The 16,841-nt window shown below is 31.6% G+C and overlaps 1 protein-coding gene across 1 annotated transcript in view; it reads right to left on the bottom strand.

Annotated features, from left to right (window-relative positions):
- Positions 1-235: 235 nt before the first annotated feature.
- CDH19 (cadherin 19) overlaps positions 236-16,841 on the bottom strand; it is a 107,292-nt gene continuing 90,686 nt past the window's right edge. The window contains exons 10-12 of the mRNA XM_073006245.1: positions 10,186-10,303; positions 7,619-7,870; positions 236-3,806 (exon numbers count right to left, since the gene is read on the bottom strand). Of these exons, the coding sequence (XP_072862346.1) occupies positions 3,316-3,806; positions 7,619-7,870; positions 10,186-10,303 (861 nt within the window). The 3' untranslated portion in view covers positions 236-3,315. The remainder of the gene's footprint in view (positions 3,807-7,618; positions 7,871-10,185; positions 10,304-16,841) is intronic.

Below are 16,841 nucleotides of genomic sequence, written 5' to 3'. Positions count from 1 at the left end.
TAGTAACTGAGGTGGAGAGAGGAAAGAGGAGAAATTGCAGAAGTAAGTAGGGGTGGGAAAGTCCATGGCCTATGGGGAAGGTGAGGAAGTTGATTTTTATTTTCAATGTGCCGTGAAGCTGTTGAGATCACTCAGAGTTGGAAAAGAAACAGACCATGTGTTCCAACAGAATAACATCAGCTGTTATTATAATAATTCACTGTTTTTTATTGAGCAGTTATATTTTGTCAGGCACTATTGGTGCTGCTGGTTTTGCATATCTTATTATTAATTCTTCATAACAACCATGCAAAATAGGTTGATTGGACTTCATCTTATAGATTACAAAGTGAGGTCTAGAAAGATGAAGCAGTTTAACAAATATCATACATTCCTTTAATTGAAAGCAACTAAACAAGGTCTGTTAGGCTCAAGCACATGCACTGAGTGAACAACTAGTAGTTCACTAGTCTTAATTTTCTTATTTTTACCATTAACAATTTAAAGCTTACATACAAAGCTGTGAGTCAACTGAGGGAGATATTTAAGTACTGTGGGTAGTAATGTGAAGCTGTGCTATTTTCATAAATATTTTGCATTAATTTAGACTTTATTAAAATTTACAAAATAAATTCTTAATATAATGCCTTTAGCTTATGAGCTGTGTTCTTGCAACACCCATGTGATGCAAAAACATAAAATAATTACTGAAAATAATACAAAGTATAATTTCTAGGAAGTTGCAACTTCCCTATTAGAATCAGATAGTATCTTTTGATGTGGTTAAAAGGAACATATTTTAGACTACCAAACAGATGTGCAATCATGTTTGTGCTTTTCCTGTGTATCCTATGATTGATGATAATCTTATCATCAACTCAACCAGGATCTATTTTAATATATCTTTTTAGTGCCACTGGACACAAGTATTGAAACCATTTGTACAGGAAATCCATTAATGTGCATTTTAATGAGTTGTTTATCCAAATGTATTCATTGTTGATAAGGCTTTTATTCATACAAAATTTCTGTGATCCCCAGAAAACCTTATTTACTTTTTCTCATCTATTTTTCATGGATTCCTCCATCTGTTGTTTATCATACCTTTTAGTTTTCTACCAAGATTACCTAGCATTCTTTTTTAAATAAAGGAAACAATACTTCATGGAATAATTCATGAAAATTTCTGACTATACACTTTGAATTTTCATGTCAATATGATAGAAATGTAAATGTTCTCTCGATTTGTACATTTCTATTTGACTTTCAAATTTTGGCTCCTTTAAATTTTCTCTTGTTTGGTATTTTCACTCTTTCCTAAGTAAATAATGGTATCATTGCGTAAGGATTGACTAAATCTTATATCCTCTCATATACTTGTAATATCTTCCTAAATTATTTTACTTCAAATCTGGTTTTCTCAAGCTTTTGTGAAATGATAATATTTTTCTCACCAACTTAATGGTGCCTATTTCAGATTTATGAAAAACTTTATTATGTGACATTAAATGTTTAAATTTCAAAGTACCAAGAAAATATATTATAACCATTTAACTACTCCACCAATAGTTCAAAATTACTCAAATTATTTGATTTAACACTTATGGCCAATTTGGTTCAGCTTAGTCTCACATGCCATTAATAAAAAATGATCATATGAACCAATTTTAAGAATTTTGTATTCACTACTTTCTTTCTGTTCAAGCTATAAATTTTGAAATCTGCCTTGATTTGGATAGAATAATAAAGATCATTCTTAAAAGGTAGATTAAAATTAAAGTGTTTTATTATCTTGTTATCTAATGTTTACCATAAAGCTTTATGCCCAACAGCTTAGCATTGATTTCCTTCTTAAGGCTATAATAAATGTAACTATTGCACCTAATTTTATATTCAGTAATAAAAAAATGACACTGAAGCATCAGTCATATTCCAAGGTCTTAACAGAAAAGGAAATATTGAGAATTGTATCATGCTTTATGCCATGAATGATAACAGTCAGTTCAGTTGATCATAATATTTAGAGTGAATAGTAACTGAAGTTTGAATCCAGTATTTCTTTAAGTTGTCTACATAATTTTTAGTAGAGATAAGAATTGACTTAAAATTTTCCACACTTTCCACCAGTTTCATAAAGTTTTCATTTAATTATGAGTAAATATTGACTTATATTTTGCTATTGCATTTTGACATAAGAATGTGTTTTGGGTTGCGTATGAAAAAATATATGACAAACTCCTAAATATATTTTCCTTTTTAATACAAGGTTGTAATATCAAAAATAATACAAATTTATACTATATAACTCTGATTAATATATACCAAGTATCTGTTCAAATTTGAAATCAGTTTTAAAGAGTGCTCTTGGCAAAGGTTTTAAAATATCAAACTAGAATGAATCATGGTATCTTACTCAGAAATCTGCTTTCCATATAAGGTAAATGTTTTAAACATTTATGTAATCACCCACATTATCCTAGGTGTTAAAATTTTAAAGTCTATCTCTGTATAGGATCAGGAACTTAACCACATAAACATTTTATTCTTACTCTGTGAAAGATGAAAATTGGGTAAATAAAATAACACTAAAATATCTTAATTCAGTGCCTTTCTCACATGAACCATCTAAAAAATTTGAGCATTTGCATTAGATGACATTGAAAAATATTTTAGTCATATGCTAGAGCTGGCTTTATAAGGCTTTTATTCATACAAAATCTCTGTGAACCCCAGAAAACCTTATTTACTTTTTCTCGTCTATTTTTCATGGATTCCTCCATCTGTTGTTTATCATACCTTTTAGTTTTCTACCAAGATTACCTAGCATTCTTTTTCAAATAAAGGAAACAATACTTCATGGAATAATTCATGAGAATTTCTCTGACTATACACTTTCAATTTTCATGTCAATATGATAGAAATGTAAATGTTCTCTCGATTTGTACATTTCTATTTGACTTTCAAATTCTGGCTCCTTTAAATTTTCTCTTGTTTGGTATTTTTACTCTTTCCTAAGTAAATAATGACATAATTGCACAAGGATTGACTACATCTTATGTCCTCTCATCTACTCGTAATATCTTCCTAAATTATTTTACTTCGTATCTGGTTGTATTGATGCCTGTGAGTTGATTGTTTACGTTTCTCCCCACATGTCTTTTCAATGACAGCATGTAGGTAGCTTAAAATAACCATGGGGTATTTACTCCAGGGAAATCAGAAAACTCTATAGACTAGGGCTTTCCCTGCCATAGAGCCAGGGCACAAAACTCTTTAAGACTACCCTTTGGTTCAAATATACATTAGTACTTTCAAAAATGTTGATGGTAAGAAGCCCTAATTATTTGACTGCACTGCAGAACCAAACATGCATGCTAATCTTTTAAAGCGAGGTCCCAACTCGTTAAGGTAATCATAGCTTTCATCCTGATCAGAGGCAGCTGATTCTAAGGAGCTCAGGGATCCAGCTAATGACCCTGTTCCCTCAAAAGCGTAGGTCTGGAGGGAATCAAAAGGAGGGGCACACGGATCAGTATCAGCTTCTTCGAGCTTTTCCAGGATGAACTTCCTGAATATGGCACTGTCGGGGCCAACTTGCAAAGACTGCCTGTACAGGCTCCTGATCTCAGCGCTGGTGCTTTTCCGAGTCTTGCGTTCCCGCATTATGGTGCTACTCCTCAGCGCTGCCACGTCAAAGGCCTCTGTATCTTCTTCTCCACCCCCTTCATCATCATATCGGAATATATTCTCTCTGAAATCTTCACTTTTCTCAGGAAACAGAATCTGTTTTCTCCGTTGTTTTAAACCCAAAGTCAAAAAAATAAACCCTGATGAGGAAAGCATATCGGAATATCAATAAACAATAAAGAATATTATAAACATTACAGTCTTTGCTCTCATTTCAAGCTCAAGATGAGTGCTTAAACTTTATGAGACAAAAAGATACATTTGTTATTGAAAATTTGCCAAAGGGACTTGCAAATTACAAAAGAATGTATCACGATTTTTCTGGCTGATGACTTAGAGACAAAGAAAACCATAAAAATATAGTGAACTATTTTAGATGATGAACAATTTAACATTCAAAATCTATTTTTTCTCAAATATTAAAATAGAATAAAGTAGAATGATAAAAGTTTGCAACCTGAATGCATTTGTCAACTTTAGTAGCCAATGCTTCATATTAATAGTAGTTCAGAACAACAGAACAGTTTGATATTCCTTACTGAAGCAAAATTCTGTGGCATAATTATTTTCTAAATTAATATATATTGACTATGAAGCATACATCAGGTGTTCTTCTAAAAGCTTTATATTTATTGATTGATTTTATTCTTGTGAAAGCCATTATATTATTATATCCTATTATAGATAAGAAAACTGAAGCACACAGATGTTAAATGACATCGCTAGAATGACACGGCTAGTTGAGAGACACAATGGGATACTGTTCAGCCACCAACAGTGAAGTCATTTACAGCAACATAGATGAACCTGCCAGACATCATGTTAAGTAAAATAAGCTAGGCACAGAAAGAAAAGCACTGCTTGATCTCACTTATACGTGAAATCTAAAAAAGTTGATTTCATAGAAGTAGAGAATACAATGGTAGGTACCACGACTTGTAGAGTAGTCAAGGGAGTGGGGATGAAGAGAGGTTACTCAATTGGTACAAAGTTACAGTGGGACAGGAGGAATAAGTTCTGGTGTTCTATTATACCGTAGAGTGTCTGTAGCTAATAATTTATTTCAAAATAGGTAGAAGAGATAAATTTGGATGTTATCATCACAAAGAAAGGCTAAATGTTTCAAGTGACAAATATGCTAATTATGCTGACTTGAGCATTATGCAATATATACAGGTATTGAAACAACACACTGTACCCCATAGATATGGCCAATTTGTATCAATTATAAATACAATAAAATAAAGACAGACAAAAGTAGAAAGTTGGGTCAGAGCCTGTGCTCTGTGATACCACATAAATTTCAGAAATTCTAAACTATCATGCATTTGAATCATAACACGTTTGTCTATAATTATTATTTATTCCATAAGATAATTTTAACATCTTGTAGAAACAGAAAAAATTCAGAACACTTTTGCTGTAATTTTAAATTAAAATGTGTGTGTGTGTCTTTGTGTGTGTGTGTCTTTGTGTGTGTGTGTGTCTTTGTGTGTGGGTATCAAGGATAACTAAGACCCCACCTAGGATTGTTCAGAATTTTACATGTAGGATTTGAAACACACATGAAGTCAGGTTATGAATAGTATCACAAAGAGAAATATGGTTGTTATATAGTATTTATATAAAACTTGCATTTAAAATATCTAAAATAAATAAGGTCACCACATTTGCATTCAGGTATTGTACTTTAGAACTCACGTGATATATATGGTTGAAATAGAAAGGAGTCTAATAAACACTTTTCCGACCTGAATTAGAGATAAACATTTATAAAACATTCAAAGGAAATCACTATGATAATAGTTGACCCATAGCTCCCACGTGCTGAATTTTACTCACATTTGTAACTATGGAGCTGCCCCTTGTTTGTTTGTAGGTTTTCGGGGCTTGGTTTAAGTGTGTATCTATAGGTAGCTCAGTATTTGCAGTCCCCTCAAACTATGTGTTTACTATTTATTTTTGCTTCTGGATCTAGCTGTGCAGCTATGAATTCAGCTTCATAATCAAAGATCATTAAAAACAATTTTAAAACTGAAGCTAGGTCCTAAACAATGGTAATGGTAGGTGGTAAATGAGGAATGAATGGGTTTTGAAGCCTTGAGAAAATAAGTTCAGCAAAGACAAGGCAGGTCCTGAAACGTATCCCATGCCAGTTTGAGTGGTCAGTTTGGCATTTCAGAAAATGTCTGATATATTTGCTCTCACTATTCAGTGTAGTTTCATTGGCTTTTGGTTTGAAGTTTTGAGGGAGGCAAGAGCAGAGTTTAGATTATATATTTTGGCATTGAAAAAAGGAAAAGGTTATGCTAGATGAATATTTTATAGTCCTGAAAGCCTGATTAAGAACTTTTGGGGTTCAGCTGTCTCATCTGTGAAATGAATATAAATTATCTGCTTATAGAAACAGTGACAGCAATGGGAAACAACAAGCAAACAAAAACTAATAGAGCTCTTTTACTGGGATTTCTTTCTTTTCTGTACTTGGATTTAAAAAGACGCTCTCTTATACATTCCTCATTCTAACATTTACTGTCCTTTTTATTCACAAAAAGACTTTTGGATTATTTTTAGTTTTAATTGACAAATAAAAACATATATTTATGGTACACAATGTGATGTCTGATATGTGTATACATTGTGGAATGATTAAATCAATTTAATATATTCATCACCTTAAATACTTACAAATAAAATTGGTATGTTGAAGAGATATCCACACTTCCGTGTTCATTACAGCATTATTTATGATAGCCAAGCTATGGAATTGATGGAAGCTGAGTGTCCATCAGTGAATTAATGGATAAGAAAATGTGGTATATAAACACAGTGAATGCTATTTAGCTTTAAACAAGAAAGAAGTTCTGTCATTTACAACAACGTAGATAAAAATAGATAACACTATACTAAGTGAAAGAAGCCAGGCACAGAAAGACAAATGCTGCATGATGTCACTTTGACAAATCTAAAAACATAAATAAATAAATAGCTTATATAAGTAGACAGTAGAATGGTAGTAGCAGGAGAGCGGGTGAGAGAATGAAGAGACGTTGGTCAAAAGACACAAAGTTTCAGTTAGATGTTAGGAATAAATTCGAGAGATCTATTTTACAGCATGGTAACTACAGTTAATAATAAGGTATTTTATACTCGAAAATTGCTAAGAGAGTAGATTTTACTGTCTTTTTTTTTTTTTTTTTTTTTTTAATGCACCTTGGGCTCTAGTCAGCAGCAGTACAGCATTGCATAACAGTGTATTGTGGTCATGGAATCTTAGCACATCATATTCTAGCTGCGTGACCCTTCATAAAGCACATAGCTTTTGGAATTTCTATTCCTTCATCTATAAAATGTAAGTGATATTAGTTACTGCTTAATAAGGTTATTGTGAGGTTCGAATTGCAACGTGCATATAAAACAATGAAGACTGTCTCCTGGAGTACAATAAGCACTCAAGAGAAGCTCACTGTTGTTATCACTAACTTTTACATATTTTATATTGTTACATTGTATATGTGTCAAGACCATGCATAAACAGATGTGTACATACACACTCACATACTCATACAATTCAAAGATCACATATTTATCCACTTATTTACTCCACTTGATTTAAGAATTATACTACATTCAGAGGAGCAACAAACATACACACAAACCCACATTATAATGCTATAATAGAATTAACTATTTTATGTATTTATCCTGTTATTTTAAATAAATGAGTATATGTTCAGTTCAGCAGTACCTACCAAATATTACTGTAATGCAAATGAGAATAGGAATGATGACTTCTACCTACCAAATATTACCGTAATGCAAATGAGAATAGCAATGATGACTTCTACCTACCAAATATTACCGTAATGCAAATGAGGATAGCAATGATGACTTCTACCTACCAAATATTACCGTAATGCAAATGAGAATAGCAATGATGACTTCTACCTACCAAATATTACCGTAATGCAAATGAGGATAGCAATGATGACTTCTGTCTTGAATCCCATGGAAAGCATAAGCTGCTGGTACTGGCAGGTCTGTGTGCTCCCACTGTCATCGCAGTCACAGACATGGATGGTAAGGGTGTTTGTACTTGTAAGTGACGGGATTCCATTGTCGGCAATTAAGATGGAGATGTAGAAGATGGGCTCTTCTTGAAGGTTAAAACCAGTTCTATTAGTCAAAATGACAGCTGTGTTATCTAAAACAAAAATCCATGTGCATAATTTTTTCAACTACATAATAGAAATTTGTATGTAATAGTCACATGTACTGGGGACAATAGTATAGAGATACAATCAAGTAAGTTCAAATAAAAGGAAGAGGAAATTTCTGATGAGAAGACAATTAAAACATCCACACTAAATTATTAGTGTTTGGACATCACCTAAACCCTAATTATGTAATCAGATGAATTATTTAAATTATGTAGTAAAATTAATATTTAATATTATTAAATATTGAGTTGATACTACTTAATTATTTAGTTGATTATTTAAAGTATTTATGTTACTATTGAATTGCTTAAACCAGTTCCAAAATCTCTTTGACATATATATAAAACATATGTGTAACACAGAAAATAGTTTTTTAATCAGATATCAATAGTTTATAGGGACTACTAATATGAAATATATGCTGATAGAGCTGGCTTTATTTGTGTTAATTACATATAACACGGTCTATTTTCTAATACTTGGGACCCATTATTTGTACAAATTCAGGGAATATACAAGACTTTCAAAGTTATCTGTCAAAGCACATGATCTCAAATACTATATTTTCTAAATAGACAAAATAATTTCACTTGGTAGACAAGATCCTATTAGGATATTTCATATCACATTGACGTTATTAATCGATTTGTATTTAAAATTCTGAAAATCATTATACTTAGTCAGACTGATTCATGTACCTAGAGAGTCCATTCAAAAAATTCATGAAAACAAACAATAAGCACTTCAAATATATATAATTACTCTTCTGTGAATTCCAAAATATTATAAATAACTTTTGTCGTTGTAATTTCTTGTACCTCAGAACTGTATTTTCCCTTTCCTTCTTTTTTACCATCCCTCAAAATATTTTCTGTAGTCATCAGACAAATTTTAGAAGACAATAGCAGTAAAAGGAAAATAAATAAAAGCCTTTTGAAATGCATGCTTAAGCAGGACATTTCCCAAATCTTACCTTTTTAAAGACAATTCATTATGAAACCCTTAGTCTATAAAGTCCATGTGATTTTATTTGCTAGGCAGATCTAAGAGTTAAGAGACAGCTGACACTTTTTAAATATGTATTTTATTAAATTACTTGTGACAACAAACATTAAATAAAATCAATTTCATATGCTTCAATATATTTATTTCACCTCAGTAATTTATTTTATATTAATATAAATGAATCTATATATATAAATATGTATTTAAATATATATATTTAAAAACTCCAGCTTAGACTCATTTATATTAATATATATGTATTTAAAAATACAATTTTTAACTTAAAAGTAAAATAATAAAAATATTTTTAAAAAAGGTGGAAGTTCGCAACATCAAAAAAAAAAGAATAATAATACATGTATCCCCTGAATCTAAGAGTTCATCACAGGGCTAAATTTTGTGGAAAGTAGTTTGGAGATTTCTCAAAGAGCTTGAAAGAGATATTTGTGGTTTTTGTCTAAAATGTATTTGAGTTTCCTCCCCGGGGGAATGGGACGAGGGCAAAACAGACAGAAATGTGTTGCATTTACTCTCCTGTGACAGGTCTCTTCTGGAACAAAGCTTAACCTCAGCTGTAAGGAGAACTGCAGGTATTTGGTTACAGATATTTGAGTAATAAATCAACTGTGTTTCATAACTTTGATGTATAAAAAAATTAAAATAGTAGTCCTTATAATGACAAAAATATCTCTCACTGAAGCTCATGAAAAAGAAGCAGCGCAGCTCTGCATATAGTTAATCCGCCTCTACCGAAAGGGAAAATAAATTCTGCCCCTACATAAAATTCTTTGAACATTTAATCCTTAGATTGATAAAAGTTATTTAGTTTTGAAGGAATAAGAACTGTATTAACCCAATTTCATATATTCTGAGCTCCTAATTGATGACCATAAATATTTTGGAATCAATCAAGCAAACATGACTGTAACTCAAATAAATGTCGGTTTCTTCCTCAGTCATAGATTGAAGTCTGAGTTAGACGAGAACATGAAAGGAGCCGTGGTATCAGAACTGCAATTATATTCGCAGGGTTATTCAGACTTTACAAGAGCTTACAGCCATTGATAACTTTACAAAGTGTTTCTACTTTGAAGAAATGCGGTGAGAAATGGAGCCAATATTTTTAGAACTTAACACTGAGTTTTGTTTTCCATTTTCATTGTTACTCTCTTGCTTGATTTCCAAACATTATTATGTTGCAGCAACAGTATAAAAATCAATGCCATAAATTCCATTAAAGTCTAACATGAGTCAAAAAAAGGTATCAAAACTCATTATAAGTGAATGACATTACCTTGATTGTTTATGATTGTAAAACTTGAATAGTTAGTGTCTTCTACAGATAGATTAAAGTAAAAATGGTGCTCTTCTAGGGATTCATCTCTATCCACTGCACTGATAGTCTGAATTACCTGAAAAAAAAAGGGGGATAGATTTTTGTTGTTGTTTGGATTCAGGAAGAAGATCACTGCTGTTATTATTATTAGCTTTTATTCACATTGCTTTATTGCAATCAATAGGGACATTGCAGAAAATAGCTGTCAAATCAGTGGAGAATAGTAAAGTATTTTTCTCAAGTTAAAAATATGTTCACTGCCTTTTTTCAAAGGGTGTTGTAATATTACATAATAAACAAATTCTTGTTGATGGATCAGGTGGATTCCAAACTCTAAGTTTGTTAGAAGTCTCCAAAGCATTTCTTTTGTATTACGCCCTCCCTGCCTACATTTCACTCTTTCTTCCTTCTTAATTTTTTCTTTATCTGAATGTCAGACATTATGATTTGCTAAAGTTGTCTATTTCCTGTTTTTACTGAGAGCAAAACTGTGGTAGAGTTACTGGCTTACTAAACTATTTGCTAAAGTAATGAGATTTTTAATTGATTGAGGAAATAAAGCATTTAAAATGTAGGGGCAATGTACATGATTTCCTTTGACCCATAATGATTATAGGAAAGTGTTTTACATCAAATAAGTTCATTTCTATATCTCAGATCATAAAACAGTGAAGTAATGCAGATATGAACAATTCCATTCTCAATTTTCTTCTTTCAAGACATGAATGTGTCAGTCAAGTAGTTCATTATTGTCGAAAAAGATATGCTGTCAAGATCACATAGTGAGATTGTGATTAATTGTGGAAATTAAAGTAAATTCATTATAGAAGTTATTGTTTTGAATTTTCTAGAATTAAAGTGCTTTTAACAATATGTCAAACAAAAATAGCCTTAGATGCAAGATGACAAATCCAGATTTATGTTATACTTCAAAAAAACAGATATGTCTTCACAGGCATAAAGAACATTAGGAAACCAGTACAATCTGTATATTACTTCTCCACATTGATTTTTGTTTAACTCATAACACATTACTAATAAATAATAATCATTTAGTGTTAATTAAGTAATGTAGCAAAACACATTTTATTCAATCCATGCTTATAATTATACATGTGGATATTGATTTGTGTTAAGGTAAATACTTCATGTTAGAATATCATAGGATTTTGTACAGGCTGGGTAGAGGGCAGAGGCTTGGAAACCCAATATTCTGAATCCTGGCTTTGCCATTTACAAGTTTTTAACCTTGAAAAATAAAAATACCAATACTTAACCTTCAGGATTCATTTTCAGGATTATCAGTCTTGGCTTGTCAGAGAGTTTATCACACAACAAACTATTATGTGTTCCTATGTCTATTATGTGTTACTCATGAAAATAATCTCTTGTTGAGTTTTTGCATACCATGGTGTACTGGATATTGTTAATAATAGGCATATGAATATCTTTATATGCATATTTACTGAAGTAATATTGATAACAAAGTATATAATTCATGTTTATCTTGCTGGCATATGTGGTTACAGTGTTCAGTTAAGGAATATTTTATTTTTCTACCTGATGTTCTGTATTAAACATCAGCATCTGACTAAATGTTGCAAATGTCTCCCTTTGGGGAATGAAGACTTAAGAAGACTGGAGATACACTGTATATATTTCAAAAGACTTTCAATAAATCAAAATATCTTATACATAGGTACAGGAAACTGAGCAGGATTTCAACAGTCTGCCCCCTTTCAAATGAACAAGTCTTACACATATCTCTAACAAAGGGACCACATTAATGTGCTCATAAGTCTTGACGGAGGATATTTATTTTTCCTTTAAATATAACAATGAAAAGATTTTCATTTTCATTTTAAAATAAAATTCTGAGAAAAACTTCTATCTGTTGCATTGGCTAAAATTATTATCTGGGACCTTTCGCTAACCTTATACATTTATGAAAGGAGTAAACATAAATCAAAAGGTAAAAGTATATACCAAGAACAGCCATGGCTTGAGAGACCGGGAAAAGAGAAAAGGAAAATAACTCCAAATTACGGTAAATTCTGAAAGAAAGCTCAGATTTTTTTTTTTTTTTTTTTTTTTTTTTGAGACGGAGTCTCACTCTGTCACCCAGGCTGTAGTGCAGTGGCACGATCTTGGCTCATTGCAAGCTCCGCCTCCCGGGTTTATGCCATTCTCCTAACTCAGCCTCCCGAGTAGCTGGGACTACAGGTGCCTGCCACCACGCACGCCTAATTTTTTTTTTTTTTTTTTTTTTTGTATTTTTAGTAAAGACAGTGTTTAACTATGTTAGTCTCGATCTCCTGACCTCGTGATCCACCTGACTCAGCCTCCCAAAGTGCTGGGATTACAGGAATGAGCCACAGTGCCTCGCCAAAAGTACAGATTTTTAATATTCTTTTTGCTCTCCAGGTAGAATTTTGGCCAATTTATTTCTGACACAATACATTCAATCATCTATTTACAGTGCATCGAAAGCTACAATGGAAATATATTGTGTAAGCCCCAAGAATCGAAAAGTAACTAAAATTATAAGAAGTTACCTATGGGCCAGGATCTGTTCTATACATTATCTTAGATAATCTTCACAATGGTCCTTTGGAATAAATTGTATTATTGTTCCTATGGTATAAAGGTTTATATTAAGTTTCATATAAGCTAAATGTCTTAGGTAAGTAAATTGGCTGGGCCAAAATTAGAATGTAAGCTGATGTCATAGTCAAAATGAAATATGAGTAGTAAGTGTAGCACTCTAGGACATACTGTTCATACCCTAGACTTGTTCTTGTCCTACCAGATTTGCATACAAAATGATACCATAAAAAACATGGAATCCCAAAAGCAAGTAAAAATATGTCTCATAAAAGATAGTGACAGAGAAATAAGCAATATAATTTTATAGGATAAGAACCAAAAATAATGGTTAAAAATAGAAGAAAATGATGTGTTTTGATATGGGAGAAAGGGAAGATATTCTAGGGTAGAGTGCAGCCAATGAGCTAATACTTGAATAAAAATATGAATTGATGAAAAAAGTATGATCTTAAGCAAAGAATATCATGAAAAATTAGTGAAGGCAAAGATATCATAATTAGGTATAAATATATGAAATTAATATTTTGGAGGTTAAAGATGGCCAATTATTGGAAGTTTCAAAAGTTCCAATTTAGTTATTTTATGAGACTATAATCACTATTTGACTTTGAAGATAATCAGGAGAATAAAGAGAATCATTTGCTATTAGTCATTATGCACTATGTCTTCTTTTAAGAAAAAGTCACGCGTGGGCCAGTTTACTAAAATAACATTCCAGATTAATTATCCCGAGTCAAAAATAAGCCCAGTACTCACGTTCCTCAAACCAAAGAGATGATTCTCATTAAACATGCAATTAATGGACAGCTAGTTTAAGATGCAACACTTGTACACAATGATTTGGAGCAAGCAATACATTTGTGTCTGTTTCCTTATCTTCATGGAAAGTCACAATGAAACCTACTTCCAGGATTAGTCAATCAATAAATTGTTGAACAAGATTATAAACTATAAATTGAATCATGAACTCTAAATCAATATACAGATACTGAGTATTAATTTATATATGTCATCAATTCCTTGAAATGCACTTAATAAACTATAAAAAAATGCTTCTCAATAGAAAAATGTTAAACAAAAAGTTGAAGTTGTAATAAATGAATATCTGGAAAGATTTTCTTAAAATCTTACCTGAGTTGCTTATGTAGTTATTCTAGGTAGGTATACCTTATATTAGGCTAAAGATGCAAATTGTTTCCCATTGCCAAGAAATTATTACACAAACATAGGTATGAGACCATCATGTTTTATATTACTCTAATGAGTAAATGATTTTAAATTACACCTGTTTTGACAAAATAAATCTACAAAACTCAAAAAAGTTGTTGAACATCTGTTCAAACAGGCAAAGTGCAAAATAATACACTAATAGAATTAGAACCAAAAGAAAGTCTAGACTGTAGTAAGTTTGTTGTCTTTTTCTGTTTAGCAAAACATTAGAAGAAAAATGTTGAAAAGGTCATTATAGTATAATATTTTAGACCTGGATAGAACTGGGGATACTCTAAGTTTTCTAAAAGGACTTTTCACAAAATTACATCATATATATTTAAATGTCATATATATCGTAATTGTTTTGCCATTAACTTGTAGAAATCTATGTTCAGTTGAAAATACGCATTCCTAGATTTTTATCTCAGTATGTATTTTCTAATTTTCCTTTTAAAGTTAATATTCCAAATATATTTTTAAAATTCACATAAAATCAGCATGTATATACAAAATATTAAATTGTAAAATATCTCATTAGTATCTTAGATGTATCCATTTAACATTATTTCATTTGTACTTACAGCATGCCAAGCAATCCTATGCCCTGGTGGTACAATTATGAATAAAGTTAGTCTCTGTCACCACTGTTCACATTCCAGTGGTGCAGAAGATCAAGCAGAATTGCAAACTTAAAAAGTATTGAGGAAGTAGAGAATACATAAATTACATAATAAAAGTTATAACCACCTAAAATACTTAATACTTAAACATTGCGGGGGGAGGGTCAGAGAACCTTGCATCTATGCTGAAATTTGAAGATCATACTGCGGAAATGAGCAGGGGATACATCATGGACATATTAAAGAGTTTCAACATTCTACTGAGGGACACTCCCAGGCTCTAATTTGGAAATGACATGATTATTACTTTTATTTGGGATCACATGGTTCCAGGCAAAGGATTGCATTTTAGAATGCTCCTGCTGAGGACATCCTTAATGTAAGTCTGGAAATGGAGACTCTAGCCCACAAGCTATTGTCATTATCCTAATGAACAACTGCTTGGTAATCAACATTTCTTTATGTGATATACAAAAAAAACCACTAACAATCACAATTATGGATTGTGTTATTTTTAATGAGAAACAATATGGAAATTACTGAGCAGTGTTCATAAATTGAGGATGGTACAGTATGCTTCAAATAAAGATACAGCTCCTGGGTCCCAAAATTTGCCTAAATTTGCCACAATGATTTGGAGCAAGGGTATGCTGAACTCCAGAAGATGTCACCAAAGTAATGTTTTTTCACCATTTTCAAAAGGGCTATATATTGTCCTCACTACTCTCCATCCAGTAAAATCTGGTTCTCCTGAAACTGCGTGACTACAGACTTACCTAATAAATATAATTGATATATAAAACTGATACATTGCTGCATATGTGCTGTGAGATTGGATGAAGCAAAGTTTGATTTTACAGGAACATCCCTCTGCAGACCTGCTTAGGTCAGGTTCACTCCAGAAGAGAAGACAGGTCCCTATTAGGGTAGAAAGAATGATGATAGAGAGAAATTGATACATTAAAGACATATGTAGGAGATGGGATCAACAGAATCAAATGATTGATTGGATATGGAGAGTAAAGACTATAATTAATTAAAAATGATGTCCATGTTTTTATGTTTTTCTTGCAAACTTGATATTATTATAATTTTCCTGGGGATACTGAAAAAAGGGAGTAAATTTGGTGTAACCATGGGACATCTGAGTTGTTTTCTCAGGTTAGTCGGACACACAGCTTAAAATAGAAAAAGCAGGCAGAGATACAGTTATTTGGATATGAACCGTAGTCGAGAGGAAGAAGTGGGTAAAAGACGAAATAATGAGTTGAGGAAAACTTTTGGACACAAAAGTGAAAGGAAGAGAATCAAAGATCACAAAATGCAACCACTGAAATTTAGGAAAAAAAATTTTTCCATGGCGACAAGGTAAATGTCTTTAGACAAAATATTGATATGAGTGAATCTGAAAATTATCGATATTATACTTTACCTCCAAAAAAGACATTTAATATCAGTCAAGATAATGGCACTCATTGATTTGAAAAATGGTAACTATTTGCACCACCTAGCCAAGGCAAATTACCCTGATGTCAGCTCATTTATTATATTAATATTTTGCAAATTGCTGAAAATTCTCTCCTTCTCTTCCCCACCCCAGCCACTTACACATTAAGAACAAAACCAAACATTTTGTTTACCCACATAGGTATTTGAGTAAATGTTTGGATTCCTCCAGAGTACAGTGTGACTACCGTGGCATTTTTATTTTCTATGATTAATTTATTATCCATCCAAAGAAGACAGATATAAGGTATCTTTTTACCTGTCATTTTCTCTAGCTGTTTGAGCATGTGGGAAATTAGACAAGAATCATCTTCATAAATTAAAAATACATATAAAATATTAAATATTCTGTTAATGATTTTAATTAAAAATAAGTGAAGATGATATTTTGGATGTATTATACCAAATAAATATTATTAAAATGAACATAATCTGGGTGTTCTTTATATTTTTAAATGTGGCTACAGGAAAATTTATAATTCTACCATTTATTTGGAAGCATTGCATTACATAACCTTATATTTTCAAATAATTTTTCTTCTTTTCAGTGACTTTATTTTATATGTACTTCATATATTGTATGAAATTCAGCTTTAGAACTCTAAGAAATAATAGTGTAAGAGAAGGCATTGATTTCTCATTACTGTTTTAAATTATATTACCCTATCG

Source organism: Chlorocebus sabaeus, chromosome 18 (genome assembly GCF_047675955.1).
Source record: "Chlorocebus sabaeus isolate Y175 chromosome 18, mChlSab1.0.hap1, whole genome shotgun sequence".
Taxonomy (NCBI): Eukaryota; Metazoa; Chordata; class Mammalia; order Primates; family Cercopithecidae; genus Chlorocebus; species Chlorocebus sabaeus.
This window is presented reverse-complemented; position numbering and strand designations above follow the sequence as displayed.